Raw genomic sequence first — 23,032 nt, forward strand, 5'->3', positions numbered from 1 at the left:
ATGTCCATTTATTATGCTGTTTTAACTGGGTTTCAACCAGGGGTTACAAGCTATTTGGGAATCCACAAAAAAGCATTTTGGGGACACCCCTGTAAGATGTTAATCTGCTGGCGATATGAAAGGCCTCTCACCCCACTAACCCCCCCCCCCCCCCCCCTCCCTCCCTGGCCTCCCTCCCTGGATCCTGGGGGCGTTTATTGGCCCATCAGGCACCCGCACGGACTACTCAGTATTGACCTCGCGACCTGACAGAGCCATATGAAGGGAAGATCCTTCTCCTGTCCCTCTCCCTCCTCCTCTCCTCCTCACCTCCTCTCTTCCTCTCCTCCATTCCTCTTCTCTCTTCCTCTCCTCCACTCCTTCTCTTCTTCTCCCGTTCTCTCCTCTCCTCCTCTGTTCCTCTCCTCTGTTCCTTCTCTCTTCTCCTTCTCTCTTCTAGTCCTTCTCTTGTCCTCCTGTTCTCTCACCCTCTCCTCCTCTCATTTTCTCCTCTCCTCCACTTGCCCTCTCCTGCTTTCTCTCATCTCATTGGTCAGGCACTCTCTGCTGTCCTTCTCCTCATTGGCCTAGAAGATATAGCCAGACCCCGAGGGCTTCTACATAGTAAAATCCCTTTAAAGCCTACCATAGCAACCCCCCCCCCCCCCCCCATACACTCGACCCCACCCCAACCACCACCAGCTATCTGCTTACCTTCATCCAGTCATATCATGTAAAACACTGCCACAGCAACTAGTGTGCTCATAAGCCCCACTGTCAACCCAATAAAAAACAATCAAAGTTTATTTACATACCACGTTTCATACATGGAGGTAACACAAGGCGCTTCACCACCATCCCTTCTATCATGTAAAACATTTACACACATCTTGGCTGTCTTTATAAGGGAACAACCAGCATGTTTGCTACAACAGAACCCCCCTGACCCAACTGCTTTCTATCTTATAAAACATTTACACGTATCTGAAGAGCTGTTACAATGGGCTTACTAGCGTGTTAGCCAGCGAACGGCTAGCTACTAAAGGCCTGTTCCTGGGGAGTTGTGTGGGCTAATTGGATCAGCTGGGTTAAGTAAATGTTTGAGTTCTCCTCTGGGCTGGAGGGACTGCTGGTAGGAGTGGAGTGGAGGGGAGAGGAGATGAGAGGAGAGGGAATAGGAAAGAGAGAATAGGTCACGAGAGGAACGCAGAGGAGAGGGAGAGCAAGAGAAGAGGGGAAAGAGAGGAAATATGTAGTAGCGGAATGTTTGTTCCTGTGTTGCTGATTGGTAGTCAGTGCTCTCTGCTGATGTGTGCTTGTGTTGTAGGTTTCAGATCCAGAGAGGGACCAGTGAACCACACAGCTACAAGAACCTGGGAGATTGCTTCAGGACTGTCTTTCGCAACGAGGGGTATGGCCTGTTCACACACGCACACACGCACCCACACGAAAACACACGTGCACATATGCAAACAACCGTCGGAGGTGTATATCAGGAGAGCATGTTGTTTAACCTTGTCAGTGCCTTGTGTTTTCACCTGCCTCACGCTGCTCTCTAACATGCACACCCCCCATGCTCTGCTGGGACAGGTGTGCAAGTGTGACCCTCCGTGTCCACTGTCATATCTCTGTTTTTGTGTCGAGCAATAACACCTAGAGAAGCACCTGGATGGCTTGGGGTGTCACTTTCACAAAGCCAGCTCAGCTCAGCTTGCATGTCTGCCCCAGCCCCGTATGTAGAACCATGTGTAGCGGGATGACAATCTGTTGAACCCAAATTGCTTTTGTCTGGAATGAATTAGCGCACAATTCTCTCTCGAAGGAGTCTCCGCTGGAAAGCATCGAAGATGATTCGGGGGAAGTGAAAAGAATGGAAGGTTGTCTATTTTATAACTCCGTCCCGCGCCCCATCTAGTCTACAACTATATTGTAGAGCGTCATATGTTCTAGAACCGCAATTATTCTAGGACCTCATCTATCCCCATCTATTTCAAAACCCCATCTATTCTAGAACCCCAGTTATTCTAGAACCCCAGTTATTCTACAACCTTATCTACTCAAACTATTTTGTAGAGCACCATAAATTCCAGAATCCCATCTATTCCAGAACTACATTGTGGAGCCCTACCTATTCTAGAAATCCCTTCTATTCTAGAACCTCCTCTGTTCCAGAACTGTACAGAAGAGCTCCATCTGTTCTCGAGCCTGTGGGCTCGGGTGCCTGCGCGTGGCCGTGTGACAGGTCTGTGTGACAGTGTGCAGAGCCAGGTGAGAGAGCACACCACTCCATCTGTTTACGGCCAGGCGACAGCTTTATAGCGGATATAAAATAGATCTGCTGTGAGGTGTGACTGAGCTCTGCGAGAGGCCGTGTGGTGACAGGCTGAAGTCCTCCGCAGCTAGCTGCCCCTGCCCCGTCTTCTCCCTGCACGCCTGTGTGTGTGTACGTGCGTGTGTTTGTGTGGGCACGTGCGTGTTTGTGTGTGTTTGTGTGGGTAAGCGTGCGTGTACGTGTGTGTGTTTGTGTGGGTATGCGTCTTGTGTTCGTGTGGGTATGCGTGCGTGTGTTCGCGTGCAAGTGTTCGTGTGTGGAGGAGTTTGGTGTGGGTACGTCTGTTTGGGCATGAGTGAATTTCTGAGGAACTTACAGGGTGTGACTGAAATAACCAAGCAGAAACGATAATGTGACCTGTCCTGACAACAAACATGAGACAGTCTGTCATCTCACTGTTTGAAACTCAGGCAGGTTCCTGGAACCCTCAGAGACTCTTCTTTGCTGTACAGTGATTATCACCCTGAGTATATTTGGCAGAAGCGGTAATCACTCTGCAGTAGCAAGCAGTAGATCATCTCCAGACCAAACCACTTAGTTATAACTTATACAAATAGTAGACGGGCCCACTGTTGTGGAATTATTATTAAAAATAAACTTCTCATGTCAGGGCAGCAGAGAACTAACTGTGGGCCCCTCGTTTTCTCTCAGAAACCCAAGCTCCTCTGCTCCTCTCTCTTGATTGGACTGGGGAAAGACGAGGAGATGTTCTCATGTGTGTGTTTCTGATCATCTGCGTTCTGAATGGCTTCACTCCCAGGAAGTGTCAGCTTCAGTCTGCTGGCTGTAGGACATAGATACAACGTTCCAATGAGGCACGTAGCAATTATTGATTAGGGTTATAGCACTGTGATACCGCTAATCCACATGTGTCAAACTCAAGACCAGCGGACGCTTAAATGGTGTATTGAAATAAGTCTACGCTGCTTTACAGCGTGCAAAGTTCCAAGTTTAACTGTGGGTGAAGGAGAGCATGGTTTGAATGACAGCACTCCAATGCAGTTGGTTCTGCAAACGTAGGGTGACCAGATCAGGGAGACGGGGGGGGGGGGTGGTCGTGTATTGCATGCCGCACTATCTGATCACAATGACAGTTCTCTCTACAGTCAGAGCTCGCGCAAGAAGGTGGAACGTAAGGGAGATACCTTTTCCAAAACTGGTAAGGGCCTAATAGTTTGTGAAAGACCCAGAGAAACACAAATATACGGCGAGGCAAAATCCCGGACAATTTTGGAATCCCTGCCGGACGCATTTTTTAGGTCTCGACAATAGGACATGTCCGGGTAAAAGAGGACGTCTGGTCACCATAGCAAACGTATCCCATGCCCACACTTTCAGCCAAGGTCTTCGGGCATTCAACCCAAGTTTGTATAGCTCTCGAACTTGGTTAGAGTACTCAGCCAAGGTAGATGTATGTTCCTGCTTCCCCTGACAACAGTTTTGAGACAGAAATGATAAAGACATCACCTTCACTAGACAAGGTTTTACCAATTGGAAAACGGCAATGTTTATTTTACATAAAGCTCAAAAAGCTATTTTGCGTTCAAATGAAGGCAAAAAAAATTCACTCGCACGCTGTGTGCGCTCGCATTTGTTGAAATCCATACCTAGCATTAGCCTGGTCCTAACCAGACTCTCGTACATTTCATTTGTACAGAGAGTCTGACCTCGCTCCATTGACAAGCTTTGACTTCCTTGTAGGCGGGTACTCTGTTGGACTATTGGATCTGCCCAAAGCCACTCTGATCTGCCATAACCAAACGCTAGCGTCCGCCAATTCCTTCACCACTACTGTAACAGAGGTAGCTGCCGTAGCTGGAAAATCAAACTGTTCCCGAACCCTGTGGGGAGGAGGGCCACAACATCATGGCCACCAACAAAACTCAGCAAAACTTGTTCTTGCTCCGGCTTTAGCTGTTGGATATTCGGCAGCGTTGTCACAACGGACCAAATGGCTTCGCTCGCATCTTTCTCCGCTGCCATTACGGAACTACAACACAAACTAGCGCACAACATCAACGTCATTGTTCTCAGCCACTCCCTCTGTTCGCTGATTGGCCGGTAGAAAATTAACCTGAGACATCTGACTTACTTACCTCATGGCCAGACCTAGTACAGAAGCTAAATCTAAATTGAGCGGAAGTACGTAGGAGGGCAGAGCCAGGCTAACATAGCATCACATCAAACCCAGAATACGTCCTAGGTTTGGGCTAATCCCCGAATGTTCACAACGTCTGGCTCTGTGCCTGATTAACACTTTGATCGATAAGCAGTCTAAAAAATTGTAGCAATATAAAAAATAATACGATCCCTTTCCGTTTTTTGGGTAGGCCTAGAAAAATATGGATAGGCATCTTTTCAGTTTTTTTTACTTATTTACTATGCGATGTGCACCCGGTGCATAATTTTTGGGGGATATTTTCGTTTTTGGGTAGGCCTTAGAACAAATTGGGCCTACCCCTGGTTACGCCCCTGCTGCACCCCCAGTCAAAGCAGGCTGCATCCGACCCTGGATGGAGGAAGGCAGTTTCAAGAAAGATGGGAAAGCAAATACATGTTTGTGCTTCAAGGAGAAAAACCGGTATGGATTTTGTGTTATGAGGCGATGTCAGTCGTTAAAGAGTACAATCTCCGTCGGCCTTTTGACACCAAACACGGAGATAAATATGCCAAATTTAGCCTTCAAGAAAAACAGCAGATTGTCCAAGAATTAAAAAGCGTACTGCAATCGCAGCAGACTATATGTTCACAAAAGCTACAGCTAAACAATGTTTTTACATCGTAAACATCGTTACATCGTAGTTGCAACTGGCCCTTTGAGGGCAATGATGTGTTGCTGTTTGGAACCTGTGCAAAGTTCTTTCTGATCTGAAATGTAAAAGGGTTGTTATGAAGGGTTCTCTCCCGCTCTCTCTCTCTCTCTCTCTCTCGCTCTCTCTCAGAGGCAGCTATCTCTGTAGTGTCTGATCTGGCCAGCAGCAGGGTTGGTGAAGAGGTGCTAAGTGGTTCAGTGTGGTAGCAGACAAACTGCCTGGCTGACAGAACTTTCTCTTCCGCCCATATTTATGGACGTGTGACGCCACACGAGCTGCTAATGACCGCTGGCTAACCATCTCCAGAGGCTCTTCCTTGAAGCTCTCCGCTCAACATCGCCCCCATGTCTCTGTCCCATTCTTCCCTTTCCTCAAACTGTCCAACTGTCGTTGGACAGTTCTGTTGAGTCAAATGTCCTGGTTTGGGGTTAGAAAGGTCACCTCACCTCACAGCTCACCTCCAGGAAGTGTGTTTGTGATGTGGGTGACCTGTGCAGCCTGACCAGTCATTCTCTAGCCTTTCTCAGAGTCAAGGTGACAACAATCATAGGGGAAACAGCAATGTTTGCAGATGAAGCATGCTGGTTGTTGACGTGTGTGTGTGTGTGGTGTGTGTGTGTGTGTGTGTGTGTGCGTGTGTGTGTAAGGGGGGGGGGCAGATTCTTCCTACCCACTTCAAATTTAATATGGTTTAGTCATAGTAATGTGGAACAGTCTGTTCAAAGCAACCCAGAGCACAATACCATAAACACTGGTTGTGGTTTTGAAGATGTATAAAGGAAGGAAATAAGTGTGAATGATCTGTTTTATTGTTCATCTTCGTCATTTTGTCAAACAGAAATTGTCAAATAAAACACTCTTCATTACTTAATTAGAAAAATTAGAGTTGTTAAATGAAGGAAGGTTTTATGAAAATCTAAGACAAATGACTTGGATGCACCTTTGCACACACACATACAAACATACACACTCAACTACTCTCTCTCTCTCACTCACTTGCTCACTCACTCACACACACACACACACACACCAGCTGGCCACAAACAAGTTCTGTATCTGGAAGGACATTTGTTTAGGAAAGCCAAAAGTGGACTTAGTGTGTACTTTACATTTAAAATCAAATCAGGAGTCAAATGAGGGCCACTCTGGTGCCTCTAGTGATCCTGTAGCTAACTCCAACCTCTCCTTCTTATCCGAGGGCCCCCACACACTGACCACACCCAGGAAATCAGTGGCCACCATTTGCATGGTCAAAGAAACAACAGGACAGGGCCTTCCGATCGCTCGAAACCCCAGAAGGCAAACAGCCACATTCACCACACTGACTGTCCATGTCATGTGGAACAACACTGGCATCATCCAGTTACCAACCACCTGGCCACATTGATATGTAGTATCTCTGTTTGTGGATGAAACAGAGTGATTTTGGTCATTTGATATATGTGGTTTGGTAATTTGCCCCAGGATGTATTTTTGGCGCTGTAGTGGTTGGCTGTTTGCTGCTAAGAGCTATTCACCTTTCTTTTCTTTTTTGGGGAAACAATAATATTTGCACCCGGACCTAATCTGTGCAGAACATCTCAGTTGACTTCTGTGTTTCCACAATAGAGCTGCAGGATCTCCCATGCTGGAGTCACGCTACACTGTCCTGCTGTCCACACACATGTTTAATATCAATACACACTCTCCAATGCTCTCTCTTTCTCTCTCTCCCCCCCTTTCTCTCTTCCTCTCTTTCCGTTTCACTTTTCCTGATGCTCTTTTTTAGTGCCTTTCTTTGTCTCTTTCTTTTTCTCTCCTTCTTTCTCAAACACCCTCCCTCTCTCTCTCTCTCTCTCTCTCTCTCTCTCTCTCTCTCTCTGTCTCTTCCTGTTGCTGTATTCCTCTCTGTCATTTTCATTTCAATGAGCTTTATTAGCATTAAGGAACAAATGTTCGTATTGCCAAAGCAACGGTGGAATTACAGAAATAGTATTTATATTATTATTATGGAGGTCGGTATATTATTAATGTTGCCAAATAATCTGATATCCATTAAATATTGTTAATTCAGTTGAAAGATTAAAGCAGGAGATCCTTAACATAATATTAAGATTGATTAATATATATATACATATATACACACATACACACGTCAGTCTCACACACAGTATATGTTGTGTGTGTGTGCATTGTGTGTCTAGGTCACTCTCTATCTCTCAGGTTGTGGCATATTAATACATACTGGGCAGCAAGGTCTGCCCTGTTTCCTTCTCCTAGGAGAGCAAGGTCTGCCCTGTCTCCTTCTCCTAGGAGAGCAAGGTCTGCCCTGTCTCCTTCTCCTAGGAGAGCAAGGTCTGCCCTGTCTCCTTCTCCTAGGAGAGCAAGGTCTGCCCTGTCTCCTTCTCCTAGGAGAGCAAGGTCTGTCCTGTCTCCTTCTCCTAGGAGAGCAAGGTCTGCCCTGTCTCCTTCTCCTAGGAGAGCAAGGTCTGCCCTGTCTCCTTCTCCTAGGAGAGCAAGGTCTGTCCTGTCTCCTTCTCCTAGGAGAGCAAGGTCTGCCCTGTCTCCTTCTCCTAGGAGAGCAAGGTCTGCCCTGTCTCCTTCTCCTAGGAGAGCAAGGTCTGCCCTGTCTCCTTCTCCTAGGAGAGCAAGGTCTGCCCTGTCTCCTTCTCCTAGGAGAGCAAGGTCTGTCCTGTCTCCTTCTCCTAGGAGGATTAATACCTTTGAGAGTCACTAAGACCTTTGAAATCTGAGATTACAGAGTGGAATTTGTTACAGTAACCATTTACATTTATGCATTTAGCAGACGCTTTTATCCAAAGCGACTTCCAAGAGAGAGCTTTACAAAAGAGCATAGGTCACTGATCATAACAACGAGATAGCCCCAAACATTGTGGGTAGCCAAAACATGAAGCATACATGGTGGAAAACCAAATAAGTGCCAAAGGGAAGAACCATAAGAGCATGCAGTTAAACAAGTTACAATTGAACAACATGAAACTCCCCCACAAGAGTGCTAGAGTGTCCCTGTAGAAAAACCAATCAACAGTAAAACATTTCACAGCGAGTACAATAATTTGAAACCGTTACAACTAACCAACAAGAGCAACAAGTCTCTCAATACGAGTCATTGTGATCCTGGAGGAAACTAACATCAGCCAAGCATTCCTAAGTGCCGTTGTGCCATTTCTTATATCACTGAATGTTTCACATTGTAGGAGAAAGTGCATCTCTGTCTCAACCTCACCTGTCAAACAGTGACCACATATTCTGTTTTCTTTTGGTTGCCATGATTTTTTTTGTCGTCCTGTTTCAATTGCCAATTGGTGGTCACTGAGCCTGTAGTTGGTTAGGATCTGTCTCTGCTTTCTATCTCTGACAGTAGAGAGATATTCTGCAAGTTTATAATCTCTTTCTAAGACTAGATAACATTCTAATCTACTTTGTCTTTTAGTTTCTTCCTTCCAACGTTCCAGGTAGGTTTCTTTACATTGTGTTATAATTTGGTTTACTCTGATTGGTGTTTGGAAAGCAGTGTTAGGTGTGAGACTGGTCAGGGTGGGTCTGAGTGGGGGCAGTTAATCTCAGCACCAACTGACATAGGGGACCCTTATCTGGGTTCAGCTCTTGGGTTTGAAGGGCTTTGGAATGGAAGTGTCAAGAGGGCTGGATTTAAGGTGATTAACAAAATTGAGTGCTCTCTTTTGGATATTAATTATCATTGGGTATCTGCCTAATTCTGCTCTACATTCATTTGTTGGCGTTTTTCTGTGTACATGTAAGATGTATCTGCAGAATTCTGCATTTAGAGATTCTGTTGGTTGTTTCTCCCAGCGGGTATAGCTATGATGACTAAGTGGACCCCAAACTTCACTACCATACAGCGCAATGGGCTGGATCACACTATCAAATATTTTAAGACAGATTTTAATTGGAATTTGTAAATTATAAAATGTTTTCCTAATTGCATTTAGTAAGTAAGTAAGTAAGACTTTATTTATATAACACATTTCATACAAGAATTGTAGCTCAAGGTGCTTTACATAAAATCAATAAAAACAGTAATACAAGTGATAAACAATTCAAACAAAAATACAAATCCCAATAAGATCTCTGTTCAAGAGAGAAAACAACTTTAAACATGCATCTTAAAAGTAACACATACATTTGGTTCACCCCTGGTCTGTATATATAAAACCATACACTCTGTTAACAGATCCTTTCCCCAGGTCAAGAGTATGGGCCGTATTCTCTGTTAACAGATCCTTTGCCTCAGATCAAGAATACAGATTGTTTTACATAGTTGTTTAAATACTTCACGCGACCAGAGTTCTTGTACGCTATCAGAGTTCGCCAACTCTGACCTAGACAAAGTAAAAATAGCAAGTCAAATAATGACCCAAATTTACTAATCCAAGATTCTACAATAAAATAACTAATTGCATTTAGGGCTCTTCAAGCTTTTTCTTTTAGTGCCACTAGTCACTGCCATGTTGAAACTCCCTGATGCTGTTATGGTTAAACCAAGGTAGTTATAACTCATAGTATGTTCAATTACATGATTATTTATAATATACTGGTATTTGTCTTCCTGGCATCTTGGGCGTTTCGTGAAATATTATGACATTAGTTTTCTTTATATTTACTGCAAGGGCCCAGTTTTGATAGTACTGTTCAACAATGTCCAGCTGTTGTTGTAGTCCTTTTTTGGTGGGAAACAGTAAGACAAGGTTGTCAGCATAAAAGAGACTTCACCTCTCTGTCTAGGAGGGAGAGGCCATGAGCAGTACATTGATCTAGCTTCAACAGCAAGTTCCTTTATATATATGAAATAAAGTTGGACTTTAATTACACCCCTGACGAACATCCCTTCTCTGAGTGAAGAAATCAGTTTGTTTATCTCCAGGGCTCCAATAAAACAAGCAAATATTTTAAATGTTTTAGTTTGGTGTACATGCTTGTTAATTAGACTGTGAAGGGTATATACATGATCGGGGGTGCGATGTTTCAGGACAAAGCCAATTTGATTTCTGCTCAAGATGGTGTGTTCATCAAGGAAATCTAGTATTTTTTTATTTAGTATACTACAGAACAGTTTACCTAGATAACTGCTGGACAACCTAGACAACCTAGACATCTCTCTCTTTCTGTTGCTGTATTTCTCTCTACAGACATTATATCTCTCTTTCTCTCAATGTGCCTGTCGTTTGTACGTTAAGAGTATGCTCAAGTGATGCAAATACTACAATGTTTATCGAAGAAATTGACCAATCGGCTCAACCAGGCAAATGAATTCAACTTCTAACAATGGGAGTCACCAATCTGTTTGGGAGGATAAGTTATCAAGACTGTTCGTAGCTCTAGGGCCTGCTGTGGTCGTTTTCTTATCACACACTCAACTGCCCTTCTGTGGAACACCTGCCTGCCTCCTTATCTCTGGTGTAGATTGCAGTATTCTCTATGTATTCTCTGCATACATGAAGTGTCTCCAAGCCTGTGATTTGGGCCTTACCTTGGGTTCTGCTACTGCATTTGTGCATTTAATACCTTGATTAGATACATGATTGTTCATCAAGCACAGCAGTTTGCCCAGAAGTCAGTCTGCAATGTATTGATGGATACATGGGCTCTAAGGCACAGGTAAGGTATTTGTCTCTGTTTGTGGTTGTGCTTGTCCAAAGATTAGGACCTGCCATACCAGTTTGCTGGCCGGAGGCAGTCTCAGAGAGGAGGAGGAAACCCGATGTGTAATACTGCAGAGGTTCCCTCGAGGTGCAACATTGTCTAGGCGTTCTGACGTTCTGTCTGTGCACAGGGTCATGAATGAGAAGGACAGGGAATCTGCACATGCAGACACTTCTGGAATGTATAGACAACACATTTAGTGCTCTGTTTGCAGAACCCAGACAGTAATGTGTATGTGAAACCATTTTCCGTATGTTGGCTGGAAATAACTGTACAGTGAACTCTTGACAACTCCTTCTCTCTCTTTTTTTCTCTCGGTCTCCCTCCACTCTCCCCTTCCTCTTCCCTTTCTCTCCCCCTCTCCCTCCCTCCCTCCCTCTCCCGCAGTGTCTATGGCTTCTATAAGGGCATCCTCCCACCAATCCTGGCTGAGACTCCTAAGAGGGCTGTTAAGGTGAGGACTGGGACCTGCTGGATCTCCTACTGCGTCACATAACTTCCACCCCCCCCCCGGGCCATCAAGCATCCTCTCACACCCTCCGCCGTGTCGCTGCTCCTGTTCTGCGTGTTTGCTCTGGGGGATTGTCAATGTTGATCAGCGGGGATTTACAGCAGCCGCCACACACATGCACACGCACCCTTTCTCCCCTTACCCCACCAGTCTTCACTTCAGATATATATGCCAGGTCTACCAGCGGGGATCTGGGGGGTGGAGGGGGATGGGGGCAGTGGGGCTCGGGGGGAAGGGGTGAGGGCAGCTGGTGGTGAGAAGGGTGAGGGGTGAGGGCAGCTGAAAATAAAATAAACCATCTATGTGTGTTCTAACAGTGATACTTGCTGTCTGATGGGTCCCCAGTCACAGCATTTAGAATGCTTCGCAGGGATCAGTCAGTTAATGTACATCCTGTTTAGATCTTCAGTTGTATGTAGGCTAGTGTTTGTGTATGCAAGAGGGTTAGGTTTGTGTGCATAAATTTGTGCATGCACATTTTCTGTGGGTGTGTGTGGGTTTGCAACTGCATTTCATGTGTGTTTGAGCGCAGTGTGTGTAGGTGTACGTGTGTCTGTACCGCGTGTGTGTACATGCGTGTATGTTTGTGTGTATCTGTGTACGTGTGTGTGTTAGAGTGTGTATGCAGGTGTGTCAGGGTGTCTAGGTGTGTGTTAGTGTGTCTAGGTGTGTGTTTGTGTATGCAGGTGTGTGTCTGTGTATGCAGGTGTGTGTCCGTGTGAGTCACTACTTCCTGGTGGTGACAGCTCATTCCTCCTGATCTGTTCCCCTCTTCAGTTCTTCACCTTCGAGCAATACAAGAAGCTGCTGACATTCACCCCTTTGTCTCCGGGCGTGGTGAGTCTGTCACACACACTCACACCTGAGCACACTCCATCCTGATAACGTCACGACAAGCCCTTCCATCCACGTGCAATCCGAGTCCACAAAAACTCTGAAAACAATGGCTGATGACACGCAGAACCAGGAAGTGGCTGTGGGGTTGCCCCTCAGACACATGCGGCCGGGCTGACAGGGACATGACTGAGGGCCTTGTCGTCAGCGCGTAGCCCACGGAGACGCCCTGGGGGCCCCAGCTTTGTTGACAGCTCGGTGTCAGGCGTGATGGATGACCTACCTGAGTTTTCTGAGTCACGTCCACGAGGGCTTGGCCACAAGCCCACAGTGTTGGGTTGTTATAGACAGGAGGAGCAGGAGGAGTTCCCCTGCTCCATCCATCATGTTTTCCTGTCTGTCGCTTTCCTCCTCCTCCTCCTCCTCTCTACACGCCTCCTCCTTCATCTACAGCTCCTGTTCCTTCTTCTCTCGTCCTCCTGGTTATCTCGTTCTCCTCCTGGTTATCTCGTCCTCCTAATGGTTATCTCATCCTCCTCCTGGTTATCTCGTCCTAATGGTTATCTCATCCTCCTCCTGGTTATCTCGTCCTCCTAATGGTTATCTCATCCTCCTCTTGGTTATCTCGTTCTCCTCCTGGTTATCTCGTCCTAATGGTTATCTCATCCTCCTCCTAGTTATCTCGTCCTCCTAATGGTTATCTCACCCTCCTCCTGGTTATCTCGTTCTCCTCCTGGTTATCTTGTCCTTCTAATGGTTATCTCGTTCTCCTCCTGGTTATCTCGTCCTCCTAATGGTTATCTCCTCCTCCTCCTGGTTATCTCGTCCTCCTAATAGTTATCTCGTCCTAATGGTTATCTCATTCCGCTAACCCTCCCTCATGTTGCTCTCTCCTCTTTGTTCCCTCCTTCTACTTCTCACACTCCTCCTCTTTGTCTACTAGCCACATCATTCTCGGGTCATAGATTCAAAGCGTCAGATTGTTAGTATCGATGAATTAGACACAGACACACACACGTACACTCACACACACCTGAGCAGACATGCAGTAATCGAGAAAACGATGTGAATCAACACCACAACAGGTGAAGCATTCAAACTTTGCGAAACATTGTTTTCACCGCCAATACTTTTGGCCATGACGGTACACACCTCATAGCCTTCTGTTCTCCTCGTACAAGTGATGTTTGTATAACAATGGCTGTCAGAGTGAGATGGATGGTTCTGTAGGTGAGAGGAGCAGCCAGGGAGAACAGTTTCACAACCACCATCCCTTTAGGCTCTGTTCACTGTGGTTCTGTCCACGCATTCACCTCAACATCTCACTAACTCAGGTCCACGCATTCGCATCAACATCTCAGTTAGGGAGTCAGATGGCTGAGTGGTTAGGGAATCGGGCTAGTAATCAGAAGGTTGCTAGTTCAATTCCCGGCTATGCCAACCAAATGATGTTGTGTCCTTGGGCAAGGCACTTCACCCTACTTGCCTCGGGGAGAATGTCCCTGTACTTACTGTAAGTCGCTCTAAATAAGAGCGTCTGCTAAATAACTAAATGTAAATGTAAATCTCACTAACTCACGTCCACGCATTCACCTCAACATCTCACTAACTCACGTCCACGCATTCACCTCAACATCTCACTAACTCACGTCCACGCATTCACCTCACTAACTCACGTCCACGCATTCACCTCAACATCTCACTAACTCACATCCACGCATTCACCTCAACATCTCACTAACTCACGTCCACGCATTCACCCCAACATCTCACTAACTCACGTCCACGCATTCACCTCAACATCTCACTAACTCACGTCCACGCATTCACCTCAACATCTCACTAACTCACGTCCACGCATTCACCTCAACATCTCACTAACTCACGTCCACGCATTCACATCAACATCTCACTAACTCACGTCCACGCATTCACCTCAACATCTCACTAACTCACGTCCACGCATTCACCTCAACATCTCACTAACTCACGTCCACGCATTCACCCCAACATCTCACTAACTCACGTCCACGCATTCACCCCAACATCTCACTAACTCACGTCCACGCATTCACCTCAGCATCTCACTAACTCACGTCCACGCATTCACCTCAGCATCTCACTAACTCACATCCACCCTCTCATCCACCACCACTCCTGGGCCAATTACGACTGTAAAAAGCCTGTGCGTGTCAGTTCATTTGCAATGTCTTTTGTCCAGGGCTGGAATGAAAACAATGGACCAATTCATTGTAGCCACTGGTGCTATCATTTGTGGTATTCACCTCTTTCCTTCTACTTTAACCTCCCCCTATTTCTCTCCCTCTCTTTCTCTCTCCCTTACCTATTTTCTACCACTGTCCATCGCTTCCTCACCCGCTCCACCCCTCTCCCCATCCCTCCCTCCCCCCAGGCCCTGTCAGTAGCAGGTCTGGGGTCGGGCCTGACTGAGGCTGTGGTGGTCAACCCGTTTGAGGTGGTGAAAGTCAGCCTGCAAGCCAACAGGGACTCTTTCAAAGTGGTGAGGAACCATCAACTCCATCTAACCTGCTTTTCTTTGTTTTTAAATGTCACATCGGACATTTTCTTTGTTAGGTGACGCATTTCTCCAAAACAGCATACAAATAGTGTTTTTGAAATCATTTTTAACACATTTACACATTTGGTCATTTAGCAGACGCTCTTATCCAGAGCGACTTACAGTAAGTAAACTTACATTCCCCCCGAGGAAAGTAGGGTGAAGTGCCTTGCCCAAGGACACATCGTCATTTCGCTGGGCAGGGAATCGAACCGGCAACCTTCTGATTAATAGCCTGATTCCCTAACCGCTCAGCCATTAAAACAAGTGTTTTAACAATAATTCATTGTGATTCAATATAATAACAATGTTAATTCATTGTAAAAATAAATAATAACTCATTCATTTAGCAAACGCATTTATCCATAGAGAATGAATGAATAGAAATGTATGGGTGAGATTTGAACCTCAAATGCTCTACCACTAAGCTCTACCAATCCCTGTATATGATGTTTTAATGGGAAGATCTTGTGATCTTTCCCTGTGTAGCAACCCTCCACCTTTGCTCAAGCGAGACACATCATCAACTCTGGAGGCCTGGGTCTGCGAGGTCTGAACAAGGGCCTGACCTCCACTCTGGGCCGGCATGGAGTCTTCAACATGATCTACTTTGGCTTCTATTTCAATGTCAAGGATGCTATTCCTGCCAGCTCGGTAAGATCTCATTCAATCTGTCTGCTTCAAGTGTCTTTCTCTTGTTCTGGTGTATCTCTCTCTCTCTCTCTCTGTCTGTCTGTCTGTCTGTCTTTATCTCTGTTTCTCTGTCTGTTTCTGTCTGTCTATCTCTCTGTCTCTCTGTCTGTATCTCTGTCTGTCTGTCTGTATGTCTCTCTGTCTGTCTGTCTGTCTCTCTGTCTGTCTGTCTGTCTGTCTGTCTGTCTGTCTCTCCATCTCTCCATCTCTCTCCGCCCCTGGTATGTACAGCACCTAGATGGATCAGGGCAGGCACGATGCGGGATGCCTGGCCTTCCTTAACAAGGCGTCGTCCATTCCCAAGATGACCTGAAGGACCACAGCGCTGGGAAGAGAAACGTTTGAGGAGTGTGTGAGAGCAGCTCTCTAAAACTTCCCCTGTTCTCTCCACATCCCCTGCGGTTCACATTACACATCCGGCAGGGCCCGAATCCCAAACAAAAGTTAATTTTGTTTAACGGGAACGCTAGCATACTAACGCTGCACAACCGGGGCATTAGATCCACTCCAATAGGCTAATTGGAAGCAGACAGCGGTACTAGTTCAGGAGCACGTTGGAGTGGAAGCACAGCTAGTTCAAACCTAACCCCTCCTCTGTCCTGTTGGAGCATGTGCTGGCGTTTATGGAAGTAGTCATCATACAGAGCCTAGAATAGAATAGCACAGTATAGCATAGCATGGGATAGCATAGTATAGAATAGTAATAGTATAGTATATAATTAAATTTCACAGAACAGAACAGGAATAGATAGAAGTGTTGAGGAAGAGGAACCTCTGGTTATTGTTTGGCGTCGAGCCAGAGTGGAGCTTGTTCTGTCATGTGGGAGGGCGGATGTGCTCTCCACACATGAGAGCAGGGTGGAAAGCAGGATGAAGTCACCTGGTACAGTCCCCGGCTAGCTAGCTGATACCACCCCTCCACCTTCCCTCGCCTTTTGTCTGCAACATGAGAAATGAGCTCTCAAGTCAAACGTGTCTGTAGTCAAATCCACTGTTTCACTCTCCGGCTCTTTCTTTTCTCCATTTGAATAGACTAAAGTGAGCAGATGACACTGGACCATGGGGACTGACGAGCTGTTTGCTTTAGGCTGTCAGGAAGTTGGTTGCTGGGTAACTTAGGACCAGTAGCAAGGGGGGTGGGGGGGAGGGGTTGCCCTAACACCACATACGTCCTATATAAAAAAAGAAAGCGGCGAAAAAATAAGGGATTAGCTGTTGATTTACCACTTAGGGTGTCCTGCCACTCCAGCCAGGTCCGGAGCAACTAGGCCACTGTCATTTGTAAAAATATCTTGGCCAATTAGCTGTCAGAGCTTTCTGAGTCTGGGCTTCTCTGGTACAGTAATACCACTGTGCCGAGTCACAGCCCAATTACCCAAATTGTCCCCATATGCCTCCACAGTCTGCCTGTATGAACCCTCTTTAGAAATCCTCTCTTCCCAGGCTCGCCCAATCAGAGAGCTGCACCGCAGCCAGGAAGCACTAATCTGCCCCCCGCTACCATAAAATGATCAGGGCTTTCATGCCAGCTTTGCAATCATATGCACAAGGCCCCGTGCACTCTTTCTCTCACACATGCACACACTCACGTGTGCTCGCTCTCTCTTTCTCTTCTTCTCCCTCCCTTTCCCCCACTGCCTCTCTCTCTATCTGTTCCTTTCCCTCCCTCTCTCTCTGTGTTTTTTTTGACAAGTCAACCATTTGACTCTTACTCGTTTCGATCCAACTCTTTCTCCTTATCAGGTTGTAATTTTCTGGTCATTTTCACATCCAAAAACTAGGATTTTATGTTCTTATACAGTTGGATATTATCTTCTGCCAGACTGTTTCTTGTAAAACATTATACTGATGTATGAGAGATGTGCAACAGATGCAGCTGTGCTTCATATGCCTTTGTCTCCACTCTGAGGAGCTGTGCTCCGTGTGCCTATCTCTCTCCGCTCATCGTTGATGTCTCTCTCTCTGTTGGTGTCTCTCTCTTTCTGTTGATGTCTCTCTCTCTGTTGATATATCTCTCTCTCTGTGGATAGTTCTCTGTTGACGTTTCTCTCTCTGCTGATGTCTCTATGTTGATGTCTCTTTCTCTCTACTTTCCCCTCACACCTGCCAGGACCCGGGTCTGGAGTTCCTGAGGAAGTTTGCCATTGGCCTGCTGTCTGGAACCATCTCCTCCTGTGTGAACATTCCCTTTGACGTGGCCAAGAGCCGCATCCAGGGGCCGCAGCCAATCCCAGGAGAGATCAAGTATCGCACCTGCTTCCAGACCATGGGTCTGGTATACCGGGAGGAAGGGTAAGGAGGTCTGGGGCTGGGTGTGGAGGTCTGGGGCTGTGTGTGGAGGTCAGGGGCTGGGTGTGGGGGTCTGGGGCTGGGTGTGGAAGTCTGGGGCTGGGTGTGGAGGGCTGAGGCTGGGTGTGGAGGTCTGGGGCTGGGTGTGGAGGTCTGGGGCTAGGTGTGGAGGTCTGGGGATGGGTGTGGAGGTCTGGGGCTGGGTGTGGAGGTCTGAGGCTGGGTGTGGAGGTCTGGGGCTAGGTGTGGAGGTCTGGGGCTAGGTGTGGAGGTCTGGGGATGGGTGTGGAGATCTGGGGCTGGGTGTGGAGGTCTGGGGATGGGTGTGGAGATCTGGGGCTGGGTGTGGAGGTCTGGGACTGGGTGGAGGCCTGGTTTACAGGGCACAAGATTAAGGAGTCATAGACCAACATCAGGGACAGGCTCAGTTTTACACATAGGTTTTGAAACAATTATACATGTAGCAGTTAAGAATGTCTAGCTGTGCGGTTGAACTGTGTATATCCGGGCATGTCTGTAGAGTGATAGTTCTCTCAGGATGACTAGTCTCACTCAAGATTTGGTCCGTGGACAGATCCTGCGTTTTCACAACGGTGGCTGCCCTTGATTTGCTCCAGTCCCCATGTTCGCTGGGCAGCACCAAGGAGATGGTAGTCGTTAGTGGCCCCGGGACCTGGGGGGGGGGGGGGGGGGTCGTGGGGAGTGGCACCAACTGAAGGCCCCTCTTTCCAGGGCCGCTGAGAGGGGGTGCCCCCTGCGCCACATCCAGTCCCCTTCCCTAACACAACACAGTCCCAGCTAATTAGTGGTCCCTATGGGAGACGTCGTTAAGCTCGTCCTAACGAGGCACACGGCGCTAGGCGGGTCAATCTAATCAGACAGAGGGCCAGGGAGGAAGTGGGTCGAGCCTTATTAACGCCATCAGTGGCGGGGGCACGGGTTGGGACGGAGGGGGGGGTGGGGGGGATACGGCCCGGCCAGCCAGCGGTCACCTTGAACGCATTAGCAGGGCAGGTACACCTCCAACACTGGTCATTAGACCTCTCTGGACCTTACCTGGAGAGACAGGCAGACAGGCGCCTTCACAGGGCCCTCGTCAGCACCGCTTCTACGGGCATGCCGGCATTTTTAGCATACGTGGTATCTAATTATCAGGAAGTATTGGAAGTATAGCTGTTTTAATGGGGTTTTCTTTCTCCTTTTTCTAGGTACTTGGCCTTGTACAAAGGATTGGTTCCCAAGATCATGAGACTTGGACCAGGTGACATTTTCTGTGTTCTTGTGTTTCTGCTGGACCTGGTTGCTGTGAGAATGAAAGGCTTGTCTTTGGTCGTTTGGGCAGCCACATTCACTGTGCTCTCTCTCTCTCTTTCTCGCTCCTTGTCTGCGTCTTTCTCTTCCTCCATCTCTCCCTGTGTCTCTTTCTTTGTCTTTCCTTTCCCTCCTTTTCTCCCTCTCTTCCTGTTTCTCACACTCCCTGCCTTTCCACCTCCTTCCATCTCTCCCTCTCTCCTTTTCTTCCTTCCTTCCCTCCCTCCCTCGCTCTCTCCCTCTCTCCATCCATCTCTCCCTTCCTCGATCTCTCCCGCCCTACTTCTCTTTGTCTTTCCCTTCCTCCCCCTCTCTCCCTCCTTCTCTCCCTTCTTCCTCTCTCTCTCTCCCTCCCTCTCTCTGTCTCTCCATGTAGGTGGAGCTGTGATGTTGCTGGTTTATGAGTACATGTCTAAATGGCTGCAGACGAACTGGTGAAGTGAAGATGCCATAGACAGCCCACCCGCTGCCTTAAACTGAGATCTAGGACCTGTAACTCAGCTCGTCCGCCACGCACACACACACACACAGACACGCATACAAGTACACAAAAACACACTTGTACACAAACCCGCACACCACACACGCAAACACGTTCACACACAAACATGCACATCCACACACACACACACTTATGACACAGCATCATTACACTGTCTACCATACCATTTATCATACTCCGTTAAGAGATATGATGTTTATCTCACCTTTCATATCCCAGGCAGTATTACAGCCCTCTGCTGAACTGGATTGACTATACTGCCTTCCCTGTCCTACACCCTAGCGAGCTCAACACACGCCATCCTACATCAAACGCACGTCATCCTACATCAAAAATCCTCCATTCTGCATCAAACATCCTCCATTCTGCATCAAACATCCTCCATTCTGCATCAAACATCCTCCATTCTGCATCAAACATCCTCTATCCTGCATCAAACATCCTCTATCCTGCATCAAACATCCTCCATTCTGCATCAAACATCCTCCATTCTGCATCAAACATCCTCCATTCTGCATCAAACATCCTCCATTCTGCATCAAACATCCTCCATTCTGCATCAAACATCCTCCATCCTCCATTCTGCATCAAACATCCTCCATTCTGCATCAAACATCCTCCATCCTCCATCCTGCATCAAACATCCTCCATCCTGCCCAAGTAAACCTTCACAATGCACTGCAGCTCCATTTAATGTCTACAACACGCGATCACAAACCATAACCGCAGACACAGTCCCACACACACACCACTCACGCATCTGCACGCGCTGAGACAAATGTGTGCACGCACGCACCACACACACACACACACGCACACACCACACACGGGTACCTGAGCACACGGCCACAAACACAGACACTACGTGCTGTCACTTCGACGCTGTTCGACGAACGACAGTGAAGAACAGTAGGATGTCCCTTCCTGCTTCCCGTACTGTGTTCCTGAAGCCGGTGCCAGACTGGAGCAAGCAGAGAGAAACTCTTCCTGGAACATTCGGAACATTTCTTGAAGCTTTAAGATCGTGAGACATTCACGCCAGTGTTTCATTACAGTTCATGATACCTAAACAATTCCACATCCTGTTAATCGCATTAGGCTGTGGGTCTGGTGAAATTGTGTCTGTCCTTAGGAGAACGCTTGAAATGGTTTGATTGTGAGACCTGTATGTGCCTTCGAACCGTTCTGTACTGATTTCACAAATTAATTAAAAGCACATTTCAGTGTTTGTGGTTAAGTGTATTTGTACAATGTGTGTGTGTGTAAGTACATGTCTACAATGTGTTTGTGTGTGTGTGTTCTTGAGAGCCAGACTCTCTGGGCCGCCGGAGGCTGGATTAGCGACTCAACTTATTTTAGCAAAGGCTACAACAACAATCCCAACATATTCAAATATATAAACTACGATGTTTCCCTTTCCCTCTGTCACATACAAACATGCATTCGAGGACTCACTCGCAAACACACACACACACACTCCTCTTTCTTTCTCTCCGACCATCTCTCCCTCTCTCAGCACCTAGCAGTGAGTGGCAGGTGAAGTTGCATCAAGTTTCCATTTGACAGGCGTGATGAGTGTGTGAGTTGGGCGGGCTTGTGGCTGGCCTGGGGGCCAGCGGTGATGATCGACGAACAACTGAAGCCTGAAGATGGATGGAACGGTAAACGCTTCACCCGTCCGCGTCCTAATGGAGTGTTGAATGCCTGTGTGTGTAATGGAGTGTTGAATGCCTGTGTGTGTGTGTGTGTGTGTTTTTGTTGGGGCGGGGGGGGGTTATTTCGTAGCACGTGCTACATTGTTCCTTTGCCCCCCCCCCTTTCTCACCCCTTTCCTGAACCTGAACCTCTGTAGTCAGAAACGGACTCAGCCCCCCCTAACCCCCCTCATGTTCTCACCTCACTCCCACTCTTCAGTCCTCGCCCTCACTTGACAGAACACACATTTACTCCATTTCCCTTTAGACAGGCACTGCAATCATACATAAACTGCCTTTTTCCTATAGCAATCCCATATATGGTGTCTGCACAGCAGATCAGTGTATGTGATTATGTGTGTATGTTTGTATTAAAGCCTCAAAGCCCATTAATTAGTGTTCCGTCAAGGCCTGATTAAACGCAGAAGGCACACCCTTCACAGACACAGACAAGAACAGAACCGCCCCAGAACATTCCCTGAGAGACCTGGCGCACTTATGGTTTTTACTCACCTGTGTGTTAAATAACGTTGTTATTTTAAAACATTTAGAAAATAATCTGGCTGTTGTCAGTATGTTTTTTCATCTATTCCAGTGGACGTGAACCGGACATGAGCGGTGTCTTGCCGTAAGAGTGAGCTGCTTAGTGTATCGGCACCGCTGTCGGTCTTGTTTCTGATTGCGCGTAGGCAAGTTTAAAGATAACCATATGACAACTGACCCAGACTCAACACCATTAATTAGAAACATGTGTTTCTCCCCAGTTTAGAAATAGAGACGTTTTTAGTCCTCAATCCTGTAACATAGGCACTGGGACAGCCTCAAGGTTATTCGGCTTTTCTGAAACGTTGTTTCTTGTTTACTAACATACTGATCACAGACTTACAAACGCTGGCGTTGATTAGCACAACCACATTTCGGTTCCTGCTATGAGTCAAAGGAAATCTGAAAGGCTATGCGTGCTTTACCGTTTAGCTGTTACTGGAGCTAGCGTACAGTGGAATGAGACCTGTGCTCCTGTCTGTAAGTTTGAGGATTGTTTTTTGTTATCATCATCATTACTGCGATGCCTGATGAGTGCCGGGGCATCGTCTGCCAGCAGCCCTATGATGTGGTTCGCATACGGTCAAAAAAACACTACGATCCCTGAGCAACGGTCCGTGACCACTGGATGCGGGAGGGAATGCTTTCCAAGTCAAATCAGCCTTCGCGTCAGGAGCAGTGTTTACATTGCCACACGAAAGGGGCTGTTTATGCTGTAGCGTTGAGGGGGTGGGGGGCTTGGGGGGCCCACGGCTAGACACACCCATCCCCTCTGGTTTATGGATATTAATGGGAAGGGAGGGGGGGGATTCATATTGCGAGGCTATGTAAAAGCTGCCAACTTTTATAAAGCTCTCCGCAACCTCAGTCCCTTGCTGCCTGCCTGTTTGCGCAGGACTTAATGAGAGAGTGCTCGCAAGGTCACGAGCCAGGTTGCTTCTGAGACCACAGTCAAATTAGTCCAGTCTTGGTAGCTCTCTCACTGCAGAGTTAATCCAACACGGCTCTGGCCTTCTGTAAACACACAACCAAATGTCCCACTGCGCACGTCCATCGTCTGTTTTCTCCAAATGTGACTAACTAGTCTGCTGGATATTTACGCTATAGAAAACATGAACAACATGCCTTTCACGTAAAATAGAATGGAATTATTAGAGTGAGAAAATGTAATCACACGTTTTGAGTTTCTCTTGTATGACGTGTTCAAGTCTTCAAGAAGCGAGTCGTCCGCAACATTCCTTAGCATAAAGCAGCCATAAATAGCCTACTCTATTTCCACACTCTTGGCG

General features: G+C 47.1%; 1 protein-coding gene across 2 annotated transcripts in view; it reads left to right on the forward strand.

Moving 5' to 3' along the window:
- slc25a21 (solute carrier family 25 member 21) overlaps positions 1–20,734 on the forward strand; it is an 83,295-nt gene extending 62,561 nt beyond the window's left edge. The window contains exons 4-11 of one of the 2 annotated variants that reach the window (XM_062469401.1): positions 1,307–1,390; positions 11,176–11,242; positions 12,077–12,136; positions 14,547–14,654; positions 15,201–15,365; positions 17,515–17,696; positions 18,902–18,954; positions 19,381–20,734. In XM_062469401.1, coding sequence (XP_062325385.1) covers positions 1,307–1,390; positions 11,176–11,242; positions 12,077–12,136; positions 14,547–14,654; positions 15,201–15,365; positions 17,515–17,696; positions 18,902–18,954; positions 19,381–19,442 — 781 coding nt within the window. In that variant the 3' untranslated portion in view covers positions 19,443–20,734. The remainder of the gene's footprint in view (positions 1–1,306; positions 1,391–11,175; positions 11,243–12,076; positions 12,137–14,546; positions 14,655–15,200; positions 15,366–17,514; positions 17,697–18,901; positions 18,955–19,380) is intronic. The other variant, XM_062469402.1, reaches the window with a different exon arrangement.
- Positions 20,735–23,032: the final 2,298 nt, after the last annotated feature.

Source organism: Osmerus eperlanus, chromosome 9 (assembly GCF_963692335.1).
Source record: "Osmerus eperlanus chromosome 9, fOsmEpe2.1, whole genome shotgun sequence".
NCBI lineage: Eukaryota > Metazoa > Chordata > Actinopteri > Osmeriformes > Osmeridae > Osmerus > Osmerus eperlanus.